General features: G+C 37.1%; 1 protein-coding gene across 1 annotated transcript in view; it reads right to left on the bottom strand.

Moving 5' to 3' along the window:
- The window catches only part of igf1rb (insulin-like growth factor 1b receptor), a 106,974-nt gene that overhangs the window by 14,846 nt on the left and 76,397 nt on the right, over positions 1-15,731 (bottom strand). The window contains exons 9-19 of the mRNA XM_052146603.1: positions 15,469-15,636; positions 13,992-14,196; positions 10,158-10,438; positions 9,912-10,045; positions 9,325-9,490; positions 9,127-9,226; positions 8,797-8,867; positions 6,226-6,455; positions 5,978-6,085; positions 5,527-5,686; positions 5,174-5,303 (exon numbers count right to left, since the gene is read on the bottom strand). Coding sequence (XP_052002563.1) covers positions 5,174-5,303; positions 5,527-5,686; positions 5,978-6,085; positions 6,226-6,455; positions 8,797-8,867; positions 9,127-9,226; positions 9,325-9,490; positions 9,912-10,045; positions 10,158-10,438; positions 13,992-14,196; positions 15,469-15,636 — 1,753 coding nt within the window. The remainder of the gene's footprint in view (positions 1-5,173; positions 5,304-5,526; positions 5,687-5,977; positions 6,086-6,225; positions 6,456-8,796; positions 8,868-9,126; positions 9,227-9,324; positions 9,491-9,911; positions 10,046-10,157; positions 10,439-13,991; positions 14,197-15,468; positions 15,637-15,731) is intronic.

Genomic DNA, 15,731 nt, shown 5'->3' with positions numbered 1-15,731 from the left:
AGCTTGCTACATTGCTTATTCTTATACATTCGTCTTTTGAACTAATAATGCTTAATATGACACTGTCAGATATAAATACAATTTCTCTGTCATCTTTTGCCCTTGCTACTGTATATAGATCACCTGGGCCTTTCTCTGGTATCCTCTGTGATTTTTCTATCAGATCTAGTAGTTAATGTAGATAAGAGCTTTAATTGTTTGTGTATTCAACATTCACATAGATAATGAAATTGCCACTTTGGTATTAGCAATTATTGATATTCTCAACTCTCTTAGAGTCAGACAAAATGTGACCGGACCAGCTCATCGCCATAATCATACATTAGATTTAATTCTGACATACAGAGTTGATGTTGATATTATTGAAATTCTAATGCAGAGCGATGACATCTCAAATCATTAAATCGTCTCTTGTTTGTAGCGATCAGCTAATGTCACTCAATCTACACCATGCTATTGTTCAGGTAGAACTTTTCAGTCGACCATTAAAGATAGCTTCACTAAATAAAGCTGCAAGCAGCGATACCGGGGTCAAGCCAATTATCGGCACTATGAGCAGCAAAAGAAGCTTTGTGACATGTTTTTGGTTAGAGTCTGATCAACAATGTATGAGGAGTTAGAAAAAGTAAACTTTCAATCATAAAAATGTATTTATTTTAAAAATAATAACTAAGTTCTTAGAATTTCTGTCCAGTATTATTAAGAAACTGCTCAGGTAGTATCTGGGCATGATGGTTATCATGCAGGAAAGCATTCAAGAGTTATAAGACAAAAATAAATAAATAAATAAATAAATAAATCTGTTTTTGCTATCTCCAGATCAGTAGGGGGCAAAATGCTGCAGGTAACCTCAGGGCCTAATGTAATGACACGTACCAAGTTTCGTCCCAATCCCTCAAAGCATTGCGGATATACAGCCTCAAGTTTAATTTTGCGTGTTTTTTATCAAATTTGTTGAAGCACCATTTGAAAACGGTATGGTTTATCAAAATTATGCAAATAAATTTTTGTCTTGAGTGCCTCTAGAAAAATTTTCATGATGGAAAATGACGTCATGGGGTGCATCGAAGAATTTTCTTTCTAGGACTCACGGTTCAAAAGTGATTAACATAAACGTGAGTGCAAATTTGGGCAGTTCATGACGCTAAAGTGTTTGAGGTAGAGATGCCAAATTTGCTGTGCACTCTTTATAGTGTCGTCCTCCTTTAATTAAAGAAAATGTATGAAAAAAGCCTCGTACCATGGTACAATGATCACACTTATGCTCCCAAGAGAGCAGCTCAGAAAATGCAATGGAAGAATTGAAAATTAGAGGTATTTCTGGGTGCATGGAAGGATAGTGTCTGTAGATATAGACAGACACTAAAAGTGGCCAGGTCAGCCTATTTTAGCAAACTCATAGAAAATAACCACAGCAATCCTAGGCATTTATTCAGTACTGTGGCTTAATTGGTTAGGAACAAAGCATCGACTGAACCAGATATTCTGTTAAGTACAATAGTAAAGAATTTCTTTACTGATAATATTGAAATAATTCTAAATAAAATTGGAACTATGCAATCAATTGTAACAGAACCTCAGAAAACAGTGTCTCAAAATTTTTCTCATGAGCAATTTCAATCCTTTGCTGCCATAGGTCATGAAGAGCTAACAAAACTTTAAAAAAAAATAAAAAGCCACAACATGTATATTAGATCCAATACCAAATAAGATCTTAAGAGGTATTCCCAATAATCTCAGAACCTCTTCTTAATATTATTAACTCCTCACTATCCTTAGGACATGTCCCAAGAAAATTTTAAATGGCAGTTATCAAACAGTTATAAAGAAGCCACAGCTTGGTCCTAGAGAATTGGTTAATTACAGACAATAATTTATGATGAAAACCCTAGAAAAGGTAGTGTCCTGCCAACTATGTTCATTTCTACAGAGAAATGGAATAGTTTAGGTCCAATTAGTCAGACCGCTACCACTTTGTATGTGTAAAAGAGGAATTGTTAAATAAAAAAAAAAGTATGGAGTGCTACAGGGATCAGTTTTAGGACCTCTGCTTTTCTGCTTATACATGCATCCCCAGGGAGATATTATGAGGAATCATGGAATAAGTTTGCACTATTATGCCGACCATACCCAACTTTATATTTTTCCAAAACCCTAAATGATCAGAGTGTATCAATGAAATCAAAGATTGGATGGCCAGAAATTTCCTTCAACTCAATTTCAACAAAACAGAGGTACTAATTATTGGACCAAAAACCTCTAAAAAATAAGCAGCGAAAATAATTTGACTCTCAATGGATGTACTGTTACATCATCTTCTACATCAAAGAGCTTAGGTGTTATATTTGATACCAATCTGTCCTTTGAAAATCTGTTATTTTTCTCCATTAACCAACATCTTATGGAGTTTTGTGTTCCTTGCCACAGTCACCTTCAGCTTGCTCACAGTGGTTCTATTACAATTATTATTTAATTTCTAAACACAATTTAAAATAATATTTCATCAAACTACACTATGACCACTCTAAGACTTTATAGATATTACAGTTTAATTTTTTGTTAATGCATGATTTCTGTGTATTGTGAAAAGCGCTATACAAATAAAAAATTATAGGTATAAATCTTTAATAAATGTGTAAGTTTACATGCTATGCAGCTTGCCCATATCTCTCCCACACCTGGCTCACCACTTACAAGTGAAGTCTCCATTCTTGTGCAGTAAATACACGTCAGTGTTATTATTACCAGCATATACATTGCTTGTAATGAATAAGCCTGTACTGCTCTACACAATTAGTTTCTGTGCTATGATTTGCGAGTAGAGTCGAGCATGTACCACCTTGAATATATATATATATATATATATATATATATATATATATATATATATACACACACATACCAATTTTAGCAACAGGAAGTGGGGAAAAACAGTGAAGTTTCAAGAAGAAAAAACAAAAAACTGGACACGCAAATATGCGTTAATTTCTGCAATTAATAATTTACTGTTTAAGGCATTAAAAGGAATTAACTCTGTAAATTCACTTTCACTTCCACTTGTTCTTGTCATAATCGGATAGCTATCTGATCAGTAAAGATGCAATTGACCAAGTATAAATATCCCCCAAGAATGGAAGTACAAGTAGCATGTTGCTAAGCTAACCACTGAAAACTCAAAGCAGAACAAAATATAATTTTTCAAGTACTATTTTTTTCTATTAATACTTAATGAATGGAGTCTGAATAAAGTAGTTATACTGTTTAAAATGGACATTTCCCTTGACAGTCTGCAACCTTGCTCATGGCAATGCATTATGGGATTGCCTTCCTACAAATGTATATGTTGTTTTTCTTTGCAAAAAAAAAAAAAGACCTAAAGTAGTATGTATGCCTTTAAATAGCATAATTATTAATGATATCTTATTAACAATTATATATAATTTAAAGTTGAAAAAGTATTTATATTTATGTTGCACTGAAACCTAGTAGGGTAGTGGCAACATCACGTAAAAAACACAGCCTTTGTAAAAATGCACAATTCACATTTTTAATTATTTGCGAGTGAAAGCGTCCAATTTCAAGGGATTATTGAGATAAAGCAAGCAATAATTGGCTGGTCATATAATTTCAATATTGTGGCGTTCATGAATGTGACCAGTTCCATATGTAGAATAAAGCAGCCTTTTCTCTTCGTCTTATACAGGTATATATTTTTCAAAAATACACTTCCACTATAACGATTTCTTGCATTTAAAATTGCACTAAAAATTATATAAATGTTTCTACTCAGGTGGGCAAAGGTTCCGCCTAACAGAAATTAGCAGGAACATTTCTTACAAGAGTTTGAACATGCATTACAGTACATGTATCTGTGTGAGTGCAAATATGCTAAGTGCATCTTGAACTAAAGCTCAGGCCAAGATGTTCAGATCTCATCTATTTAACAAAATAATTTTGAAATGGTACATTTGTAATTATTAGCATCACACTACTCGACTTGTCAGATGTTTACCAGACATTCTTCATTATCAAGGCCATACTGTGACCCTGGCTAAAGAGACATGAAATGTGAACTATTAGTGCTGACACTCCAAACACTTGCAAGGAAACTTGAGGACACTGCAATTAAGTCCAATACTCTTCCGGCACAGGGAGTTCTCAGTTCTGATCCTTTACAAAATATTTAAGCACAAACCTCCCAGACCAAACAGCTACTTATCATGACACGAGAGGACGAATTGGCTCGAGATTCCTCGAGGCTCTGGAATGCCGCTCATATCAGCCGCAGCTGTTGCAGTTTCCGGAAAAGCGTGGTCTAGACTCCCCGAGGTTTTCTTTGAAAGTTTGTCAAATGAGACTAGCATATGAGGGAAATGTTTTCTAGCTCATATGAGGCCTGATGAGGCTTGATTCCCAGCTTCATTTCAAATATATGGAAAGATGTTTCTCCTCATTTCCTACCACATAAACATATGCGCCATGTAATGGAAAATGTGTGTTGAGCTGTGCAAGTGTGGTTTTTATTTCTCGTTCAGCTGGCTGAGGCATTGGAGTGGTCACTGCGGCAGTCTTTGTTCAAATACAGATGTCTAAGTATCGTTCTTATAGTTGCAGTTTAAAGGATTAGTTCAGCCAAAAATGAACATTCTCATTATTTTCCCACCCTCAAGATGTTCTAAACCCCTGTGACTTACATTCTTCAGTGGAACAAAAAATAAAACATTTACCCAAAAATGTATAATCGAATTGGTCCATACAGCTCATGGTCTGTATTTCAAGTCTTTTGAAATGGTTCACAACTCACTGGAAGTTTATCGTTTGGCTTCAGAAGACTTGGACTGTAGCACAGGTTTTGTATGGGGCACATTTATAGAATGTTTAAGGAGCTTTCGTGCCCTTTTTGCAGCTTAAAAGCCTCAGTCCCCATGGGGATTAACTGAACAGAAAAAAGCAACCACTACAATCTTCAAAATTTCTCCTTGTGTGTTCAACGTAAGAAAAAGTCATACGAATGTGGAAAAACATGAGGGTCAGTAAATGATTCTTTTAATAAAATTGCAATCCAATGTTCCTTAACGCACTTAGCATTTCACGTCTTGGTTCATTTGTCTGTTATTCTAATATCATAGAAAAATGCACACACTGATTCTCTGTATTTTACTTGAAAGCTTACCACACATCAGACATGGTGGTGAATACTCCATCTTTGAGGGACTCTGGAGACATCCACCGCACCGGCAGCAGTCCCTTGCCTCCTTTTCTGTAGTAATCGGTCTCATAAATGTCCCGTGTCATGCCAAAATCTACAGATTAAAAACAAATGAAGTTTACTCAATTTCCTTAGTTTTACCAAACAAAATGAAGAATATAAATAAAGATAATGTTACATTTTTAACAAAATGAAGAACATATATTCCTGTACTGCAATTTGTTGTTTAATTTATTAAACAAGAAGAAACCCACCATTAAATCATTTATGACTATTGAATCTGATGTGCTAAAAGCTAAAGTCTTTTCATCACATACCACCAATTTTGACTGTAAAGTCCTTGGCCACCATACAATTCCTGGCTGCCAAGTCTCTATGAACAAACTTGTTGGCATTGAGGTAAGCCATGCCATCCGCAATCTCTCCTGCCATCTGGATCATCTTCTTTAAGGGTGGTAAAGGTAGACTGGAGGTGCTCTGAGGAAGGAGGAAGACAATTGTAGGAGAATATAGATTAGAAGCTTTTTCCAAAGACTGTAGTGAGTGGCTCATTTAGGCAAAGAAATCAATCATGAATATGAGCACAGAAGATTAATTCTTATTCATGGAATTCTCTCAATTATGCAATACATTTTTACTAAACTTCCAGGTGGCAATTCTTAACTTGATGGAAAGTAATATAATGGTACAGAAAAATTTGGTCTGATTAGCCAAATCCATGGAAGTTTCAATGATGCAAAGTTGTCAAATGTGTGGGTCTGTATTTACCTCTTTGGATCGTAGCGAGCGTAGATAACTCTTTAGATCTCCTTGTGTCATAAGCTCCATGATTACAAGGGTGGGCTGTCCCTGCGAGACCACACCTAGTAGACGTACCTAAACCAAGGCATCACTGGTTTAGCACAACTAATCAGTCATTAATATTGTCTAATAATATTAAAAGTTAAAGGCTCTGTTATGCCAGCACTATAAATATTTAGAGTTTCGGATAACATTTTGCATGTGCTTTGACTAACCACATGGTGACAGTTGAACTCCTTCATTACGGAGGCTTCATTGAGAAACTCAATGCGTTCGTTCATGCTTGCCGACTCGTTGACTGTTTTGATGGCCACCTTGGTTTCTGCCTCATCCTTGACAACACCCTTGGCAATGCCCTCGTACACCATGCCAAACGATCCTTGCCCAAGCTCTCTACACATTGTGATTTTCTCGCGCTCAACTTCCCATTCGTCTGGCACATACACTGCAAACATAAATTACAATAAAAGTTAATCACAAAGTTGTATGTTTTTAACCTAATATTGACCTTAAGACATGCCAGTCTATTGCATACTGTGGCAACTCAAACAAATATAAAGACGATGTTAAGCTTAATTTAATGAATCAAATAGCTTTCAACTGTTTGATATAAAGGAAAGTGATTTTTTAGAACCAGATTAGCAATTTAGCATGATTACTCAAGGATAAGCTGTTGGAATGATGGCTGCTGGAAATGGGGCCTGTCTAGATTTGATCAAAAATTACTTTTTTTTTTCCCCAAGTAGTGATGGTGCTGTTTTTTTTACATCAGTAATATCCTGACTATACTTTGTGTTCAATTGAATGCCACTTTGGTGAATTAAAATACCAATGTCCGTCTGAAACAGCAAAATCTGTACATTATTCCAAACATTTGGCCACCAGTGAGCAGTGATGGACTGCTCTCTTCAAGTCCATTCACAGGTTTTGTATTGGATTTAGGTCAGGGCTCCGACTTGGCCACTAAAGGACTTTGATCTTCCTATACTTAAGCCACTGTGTTGTTTTGTTGGCAGTGTGTTTAGGGTCATTGTTGTGCTAAAAGGTGAACCACCTGCCCATTTTTGGTTTTCAAGCAGAGGGCCACAGAGTTTCCTCAAGAATTTTGGTGTATATGGCAGCATCCATTTTTCCTTCAATCCTGACCAATTGCCCAGTACTTGCTGAAGAAAAACACCCCACAAAATAATGTTGCCACCACCATGCTTCACAGTAGGCATGGTATGTTCTAGGTGGTGTGCTGTGTTTGGTTTTCTCCAAATATAGCACTAGGAGTTCAGTCCAAAAAGTTACATTTTTGTCTCATCTGGCCATAAAACCTTTTGCCACATGGAATCAGAATCCTCCAAGTGTTTTTTCACAAAGTGCAAACGAGACTTAAGTGTGTCACTTTTTCAGAAGAGGCTTCTTTCTTACCACCCTGCCATACAGGCCAGCTTTGTGTAAAGCTTTGGAGATTGGTATCACATGCACAGACTGATCAATCTCAGCCAGAAGTGCTTATAAATCCTTCAAAGTTGCCTTTGGCCTCTTGATAGCTTCCCTTATCAATATAATTCTGGCACGGTCATCCACTTTGGAGGGACAGCCCGATCTAGGCAAGGTTTTGGGGGTGCCATGCGCTTTCCACTTAATAATGTTCAGAACGGTACTCAGAGGTATCGAAACCTTTAAAATCACTTTTTGCCCTTCTTCTAGCTTGTGCTTTATCACAATTTTATCCCAGAGCCTTTTTGAAAGCACTTTTCCAACCATGGTAAATTCTTGAATTCATTACCTTGCACTACAAGTAATGGAATCCCCATGGAACAGATGGTTTTATTCTGAAGTAATCAAAACCACTGCAATTGATGTCAGGTGGGGCCAATTAGCCAAGTATGTGGTCTGAAAGGTGATTGGTTGCACCTGAGCAAGTTTGTAATGGTTAATCTTGGGGGGCAATTACTTATCTAAATCAGGTATTTTACCAATTTATTTTTAATTGTTCAGATTTGTTTTTCCCCATGTTATGTTCACTTTGATGTTGAAAGTTATAATGTGTAAATACAGCTGGAAAGGTTTAGGTTAAATTTATTTAAATTTCCAGGGAGTAATGTGAAATAATTATTATAAAATAGGTATGATGACTTTCTATAGGCATTGTACATTACAGTGATTTTACCATGGTTAAGGTGTGTTTTTACACACGGCATTAAATGAAGACTCAACATGAAGTGAAAATAATTAACCTGGAACCGTAAAATATGGCTTTTATAAAACATGTCAACTGGAATAAGATAAAATATGTATAATTGTTGTATAAATGTATAATTGTTCAATAGATAAATTAGCTAACAATATGCATACTTATGACAATACATCGATTCAATTCTATTTGAATGCATATAAAACAATGCCAACAAAAATATGATAAAATATGCCACCACCATTTGATATTAATAAATATGAATGAAAATGTATTATAATATTAATTAAATAATTAAAATAAACAATTCTTCCTATAAAGTAATAACCTTAGCCTAACTATATGTGATATTTTAGATATACAGAATGCATTAAAACAGAATTCAATTGATGTAAATTGATGTACATTTATGTGGATCAGATTTCAGAGCTGGAACTTTAAGAGCTTTTAGAATGAGAGTCTAATCACAAAAATTATTCTGAAACTTTTTTTTTTTTTTTATGTAGACAATGAATTACATATGATGTTCACTGCCTATATTGGCTTAAATGGAGTCGGTTTTGACAAGGACAGGCCTGTATGAAGATGACTGCATACTCACTCTCTGCTGCACTGAAGTACTCTGGATTAACAGAAGCATAAAGGACTCCATTTCCAAGCCTGTCACTGTTCCTGTGGATTCCAGAAAACACTTATTTAACAAAAATAGCACTTAATAAGGACATTTCAGGACATTTACTTTCTGTCTGTCACGTGACAAATACGAGTGCAAAATACATTTTCTCCATGTGTGATTGAGGCAGTGTTATTAATATTTTCTCCATGTGTGATTGAGGAAGTATTATTAATATTTTCTCCATGTGTGACTGAGGCAGTGTTATTAATACTAAGTAGGAGAATATAGAAAGTCTAGACATGTTAAAACTGGTACCGTTTCTTATTGACCAAGATGAAAGCCACACCAGTGAAGACTGAGAATATCATGACGATTGGGATGATTATGAAGTACAAGAAGTGCTCATAACCTGATTCTGAAACATGCCAGAAGAGAACATTTTAACACACACCAATGTCTTGCAATATAAGGAGAATACACTGACAAAAACTAGAGTGATAAAAATCAACCTACGTTCAACCTGAAGCACATAGAAAGCTATCGGATCTGTCCAGGACCCGTTTCCAGCGAGAGAAGTAGCCCGCACACGGGCAGAGTAGTTCCCAGGTCCCAAGTTGGAGAGTTTCACCCCTTTGTGCTCCTTGTAGTGTTGTCGGGAAACACACTCGTGCTTCTCGGGCTATACTCCAAAAATATTAAAAACAAATAAATGCTGGCCAATGTACAGAACAGCCCACATAAGAGTAACTTACAAACTAGATTTTTGAGTGCTGCTTGCTTATACAAAAGTTGCCTCAATAATGCTAAGATATTGTGAATGGTTTTCAGGGCATTGCTATGTGGTTTTTAAGGTGTTCTGACAGTTTCTTTAGTGTGTTGCTATGGCAAATGTGCCCAACTCCAAAGTCTTGACCACGAGCCAAAATCTTAAGTCTCATTGCTTAATAGCACACTTCTGCTCAACAATTTGAGGTATTACTCAAACTCAACACTTATGGTAAATGGTTTGTTCAAACCCCTAACCATAAGGATAAGAAACTGTTATAGTGAGGCTTGCTAAGAAAACATTTAATTGTATTGTAAACTAAGTACGTGTTCACCTCAGCTCCAAGACGGTACTGAATCTCATACAGCAGGATCAGGCCATTAGGTTTGTTTGGCTTGGGCCACATCAGGAACACTGAATCTTCTAGACCTTCCCAGGTCACAGGACCAGGAATGTCATCGGCTCTTTCTACAGGCAAAAATGAAACAGGAAGGTTTGTCGGTGATATTTTAATGCAGTGTTCATCCATTTTCTATAACCATGGTTGTTCACTAATATCATGTTGACATCCTGCTCTTACCTGCTGGTTTGGTGCGGGAAAAGACGAAGGCTGCCGCACTACAGTGTCGAACCTCATCATTGCAAGCATGCAGGTCAATTCGGTAGACAGTAAATGGATGCAGGCTGCTGATGTCAGCATTGAGCTCTCTCACTTTCATCTCGTGAAATGGGTGTTCATGTCTGGCTGGCTCATCAACGGAGAAGTTTCCCTCCGTCATATTCCAGTTTCCAGACATCAGAGTGTGGATTAAAGTTGCATTGGCCACGCCAAACACATTTCGCCGTCGCCTGTCGGGAGGTCTAGGACAAGAGAGATGGGAAATATTGGGTGCTACATTATACAACTTCTGTTGGTGCAGAAACTTAAACTAGTGCTATTTAAAATTCAAACAAATTATTTTCCTTGTTTAATATATTTTCAGCTCTACAGACCGCATCATTGTGCCGACTGCCAGACAAGACCCTCAGTTTGTATAAACAAATAAAAATCCCCAGCAATGTAATGGAAGTCACTGTGACCGCAAATGGGTCCATGAACATGGAATAAACCACTGAAGTTGTGCAGAAGACAGAAAGTCATACCAGTTTGAGAACGCATGAGCTTGAGTCAATCATCAGATAATTAGCATTTTTGGGTGAACTATTCCTTTAAAGTCAACATAAACGATCGTTCAAAAACCATTAGATTTTTTTGGATTGTGAATTAATTGATTAGAGAAAACTGGACATTACCTGAACGGAGTCAGGTGGTTGGAGGAGATGGCTTGGTTATGTAAGCCAAAAAAAACTAAACTAAACTTTGAGGCGGAGCAAGCTATATATAGGTCCACGTTTGGAATAACATGGACCAATTAATCATTGGTAACAATAAAACCAGGAACATGTATTAAGAAAGTAAATAGGGTCAATGCTGATAATTCTTATGTTGACTTGAACATGCATTGAACCTGGAACCATTCTGTTTGGTAAAAACTTTTTTTTATTGGGGGACAAATGTTAACCCCTATTTGTGGGTGTATTCATAAATGTGTGGGGTAACAGCAGCATGGCTGTGTTATCCCATGTGAGTTATATTCGTCCATGCTAAAGCGATCACAGATTCTGTCCTCAGATGATCTGGCAAAGACTCCATCCCCCTGCAAGCATGCACACATGCACACACACCACAGCTGGTCTCCATTCCTCTGCCTGCTAACACACACACCGGAGCAGTTTGTCACTCAACTCCATACAAGCTGCAAGTCCTTCTTCAGCCTGCTTGAAACACACATCCTATCACCACAGATGGATCAAGTTTGAATGAAAGCATGTTGCCAAAAACACTGGAAATGCATCTATCTCTGAATACATCTGATGCACACTAGATATCCTCAATACTTTACATTACATACTTTTGTTTTCTAAACAAGTAAAAAGAAAAGGCCTGCAACTACCGGTATGTTTGAATCGGAATTCTGTGTTGTATAAACTTCAAAAACTAGTATGTTACTGTACATTTTTGACACATGACCTCAGAACCTTTTATTAAAGAGACGCTAAAGAAATAGTTTGCCCAAAAAATCTGTCATCATGCTGTTGTCATATCTTTCCAAACCTGTGGCTTTCTTGAAAATAATTTTTTTCTTCTGTGGCTTGCACCTATTCAAACTCGGCTTGCCAAATAAACAGGAGGGGAAGATTTTTAGTGGATGACTTAAATTTTGTCTGTTCAACACATAAAGCTTCAGAAGACTTGGATGATAGCACCAGTGTCATATGGACTGATTAAATGATGCTTCTAAGATTCTTTAGATTTTTTTTTCCTTTTTGGAGCTAACCACTGATGTTTTTATTGTATGAGAAAGAGCAACCTAAGAGGCCGTTCACATAGACAACATCCATTTTTGCACAGTTCTTAATTGTTTTACAAAGTAAACATGTCCCATATGGACATCTTTTGACAGTTAATCTGCATCTTGCCATTTATTTAGCATATTTCAAATGACTGTCAAATTTTTAAGATGCTGTGTCAAGTTCAAATAACTTAAAACATAACTTAAAACTACTGCATCCTGTTGTTCTTGCGCTGGATTGTGCTGTTTAAACACAAGAACGTGGTCTCTCTGAATGTCCCCTAATGCTTCAGTTCATATTGATTTTGGTTCTTTCACTACAATAAAAATGAAAGATCAAGTCAAGAGCACTGCATTATGGGGCATCAATGAGATAACAGTATTTCTTGCAGTGTGTTTTGGCCAATATTGTACTGTAGGTCATCAAACTTGGTATAAACATGCATACTCTGCATAATATACATAATGCAAGAGTAGCATGGTACTGCAGTAGACTAGTCCGAGCATTCCCACACTCTTGACCAAATACATTATGATTCATTCTCCCAATTTCTTTTACTCTCTCTCACAGTACACTTCTATCTCCAGCCCCCTCCTTGCAGAGCGGAATTCATTGATGTGTGCTCTCCAGCTGGAGGGGATCTTCCCTTTATTTCATTGGTATTCGAGAAGACATTACTGTGCATTTCCTGGCAGCCGAGCAGTTTGAATGGATATGATTTCCTCTTCTCTCGCTCTCCAAATCCTGAACTTCGAGGGAACTCGAGGCACTTCCCTCAATATCTCGGTTTTCAATAAAAACAGGTTGTGCTGGCCTGGGTACAGACATACTTCTCAGCTGCCTGACATATTTCTGGCACCGCCACTTTCTTCATCAGCCAAGCAATGACAAACATGCAGAAGAAAGAAAGAAAAAAAGGGCCAGACAGAGGAGGATAATCCAGTCCCGAATCATGCGGGGTGGAGAATCAATGCCATTTCTATGTCCTCAAGACATATGGTTCCTGCACCACTTTAAACGAAACAGAAACTTGGATTCATAAGATAAATTGATTTCAATTACTGCCCGCTCAGGTAACGCAGCCCTTGTACGGTGGTCTTGGCGTGCTCGACAGGACACACGCAATCACAGCCCAATGTTGGATAGTAATACGATACAGCTGTCGGTCCTCATTTTAGCAGAGAACACTTAATGTGTAACACCTTTGAGATCAGAGAAAAAACAAGGCTTACGTAGTCATTTACATTTGTTTTGCATGGTCTCCCATGCTATTTGGAGCAAGCCCCAAGAGCCCATACCACACAATTACCAACATCAGGGGTGGAGGGAAACAATCACTGAGGGAACGCTGGAAATGTTCCAAAACAACCTCTAAGACAAGAAACAAAGGGCCATTACAAACGCTATCATCCAGAGACATGAACTGTCATTCTTTAGCTTTTGAGATAAATAAGGAAAGATTAACATGGATTTATTGACTATGATAGTCTGTTAAATCTTTTGTACTGTGTGATACATCAAAACTTGTTAGGGCCCAAGCACTGAAATTGCAGGTACCCTATTGTTCTTCTAAGGATTATTAGGGCCCAATCACTGAAAGTGCAGAGGCCATATTGTTCTTCTAAGAATTATTATTATAAATTGTTTTTTTTTCAAGGATTCGGGGGCTTTTGGGTCACTTAACATGCTCAAAAACTCATAAAAGTTCTTGAAATGTTTTCTTCTTTAGCACAAATCACATGAAAATCTTTATTTTGTTAGGCTGGTCCAGCTAATGCGCATACCCGTTCTTAATGTAATCCATATTTAGTGTTACAATTTCTTCCATTCATACATATTCGTATAAATCACTGATGAAACATTTTTTAATTCTAGTCGCTAACTGTCTTTGCATGGCAAGAGCTGCATAATGCTCCATGGGAAACGTCACAAGGGTCAATAATAATGAGAGAATTAGCTTTTTTGGATGAAGTGTTCCTTTAACATTCTTGCTTTCTTCATCTCTCTCGGGTGTGTTTACCTGGGTGTGAATATGGCATTATGGAGAAAATTCTCAAAGGCTTTGCGGTAGTAGATATCATCCTTGATTTGCTTCAGAACCTTCTCTGATTTAGGGCATGGACAACAGGAGGGTTTGTCACTACCTCCTGTTTCTTGATTGGTGGGAATTGTGTCCTCGATTTCTGTCAAATCTGTGGCTGAAATCCTGATCGGGATCTTCAGTTCTATCAGGAAACAACAAAAGCAGGGTTGAAAAAGCATGTATCTAGCACCAACATGCTGCTAATTAAAACGCTTTGAACTTTTTTGTACAAAGGTTTCAGAATGTCTATGATCAAAAGAGAGATAATGTGCCAATATTTGTTGGATTTATAACTTTGTATTCACATTTACAACAATTCGATTTATAAATAAATATTCAAATTTGTTATCATCAGTGTTGGGAAAGTTAATTCAAAAAAGTAATGAATTACTAATGACTTATACTACTGTACTTATTACTCTGTCTGAATTGTAATTCAATTACTCATTACTAATTATTTTTCTAAAATCCATATTAACATTGACCAGATGGACAAAAAAAGTATAGATGTCAAATTATTCTTTTAATTCTTTCAAATCAATCCAGTAAAATTATCCTAAATGGTTCATAAATATCTGTTACTCAAAATCGATCACTCTCTTTATAATTTCTTCTCCAAGCAAGTACATTTGTTGCAAAAAGGCTGTATTTCATGCAAGCATCGCAGGCAACAATCGTAACAGTATAGTGACAGTAAACAGTTTTAACAAGGCACAGCGGCATGTTACTGGCTTACCATTTATCACACCTTGAAACTTTATTTGGACTGAAATGTACCATATGGAATCATGTGTAACTGCTCAACAGTCACATGAAGACCTCTTTGACACCTGAACTTCTTCAGAATATTGAAACTTAATGACAACTGCGCTAAAAACAAGCTAGACGCAGCGCAACAAATGAGGCAGAAACCAGGTGTCACGAGATGCATTTTTGTAGATGGATTTTTAAATATTGAAGCTCATTTTAACTTGACACAGTGTCTAAAATCCGTCAGCACGAAACTTGTATGAAACGGCAAGATGGGCTGCAGCAGTCAAAGACGTCCAACTAGCTCGTGATTACATCAGAAAACAATTAAAATAGCGCAGACATCCGCAAAAACATATTCGGTGTGAACAGCCCCTGCGATATCTATGTTGCCGTATCAAGTGCTTCAGTAGGTGCTTGTGCTTCGGATCTGCATTTGTCATAAATTCATAGTAATGGGATCATTTTTATTCAGTAAAATCTCGTATCTTTCCACATCTTTTCACTTGAGTGATCTCAACAAGCCTCACGTGTGCCGGCAAACTGCCAAAGTTTGAATTGCTGTTAAAAAAACAACGATATGTTAAAAAAATACAGGATATTTCCTTGGGACACAGAAACAGGATATTCAGAGCTTGGTTCAAGGCTATAATTTGGAACGGACCTTTGGAACAGTAGTTGTGCTGGTAGAGCTCCTGGTCCTCTCCTTGCTGTCTCCAGCGGAGCAGGTAGTAGGTGTTGTTCCCATTGAGGCCCACAGGGGAAGACCAACGGACCACCAGCTTTGATGAGGAATTGGAGTAAGCACGAATGTCAACAGGCATTGAGGGTGCTGGAAAAGAGAAAAAAATTTTCACATTCTCTATAAAGCATCTTGAGGTTGTCAAAATGCATCAACGCAATGATCTAACAATGAAAATTCAATGC

Source organism: Xyrauchen texanus, chromosome 2, assembly GCF_025860055.1.
Source record: "Xyrauchen texanus isolate HMW12.3.18 chromosome 2, RBS_HiC_50CHRs, whole genome shotgun sequence".
Taxonomy (NCBI): domain Eukaryota; kingdom Metazoa; phylum Chordata; class Actinopteri; order Cypriniformes; family Catostomidae; genus Xyrauchen; species Xyrauchen texanus.
The sequence above is the reverse complement of the archived record's forward strand: the minus strand, read 5'-3'. Positions and strand labels throughout refer to the sequence as shown.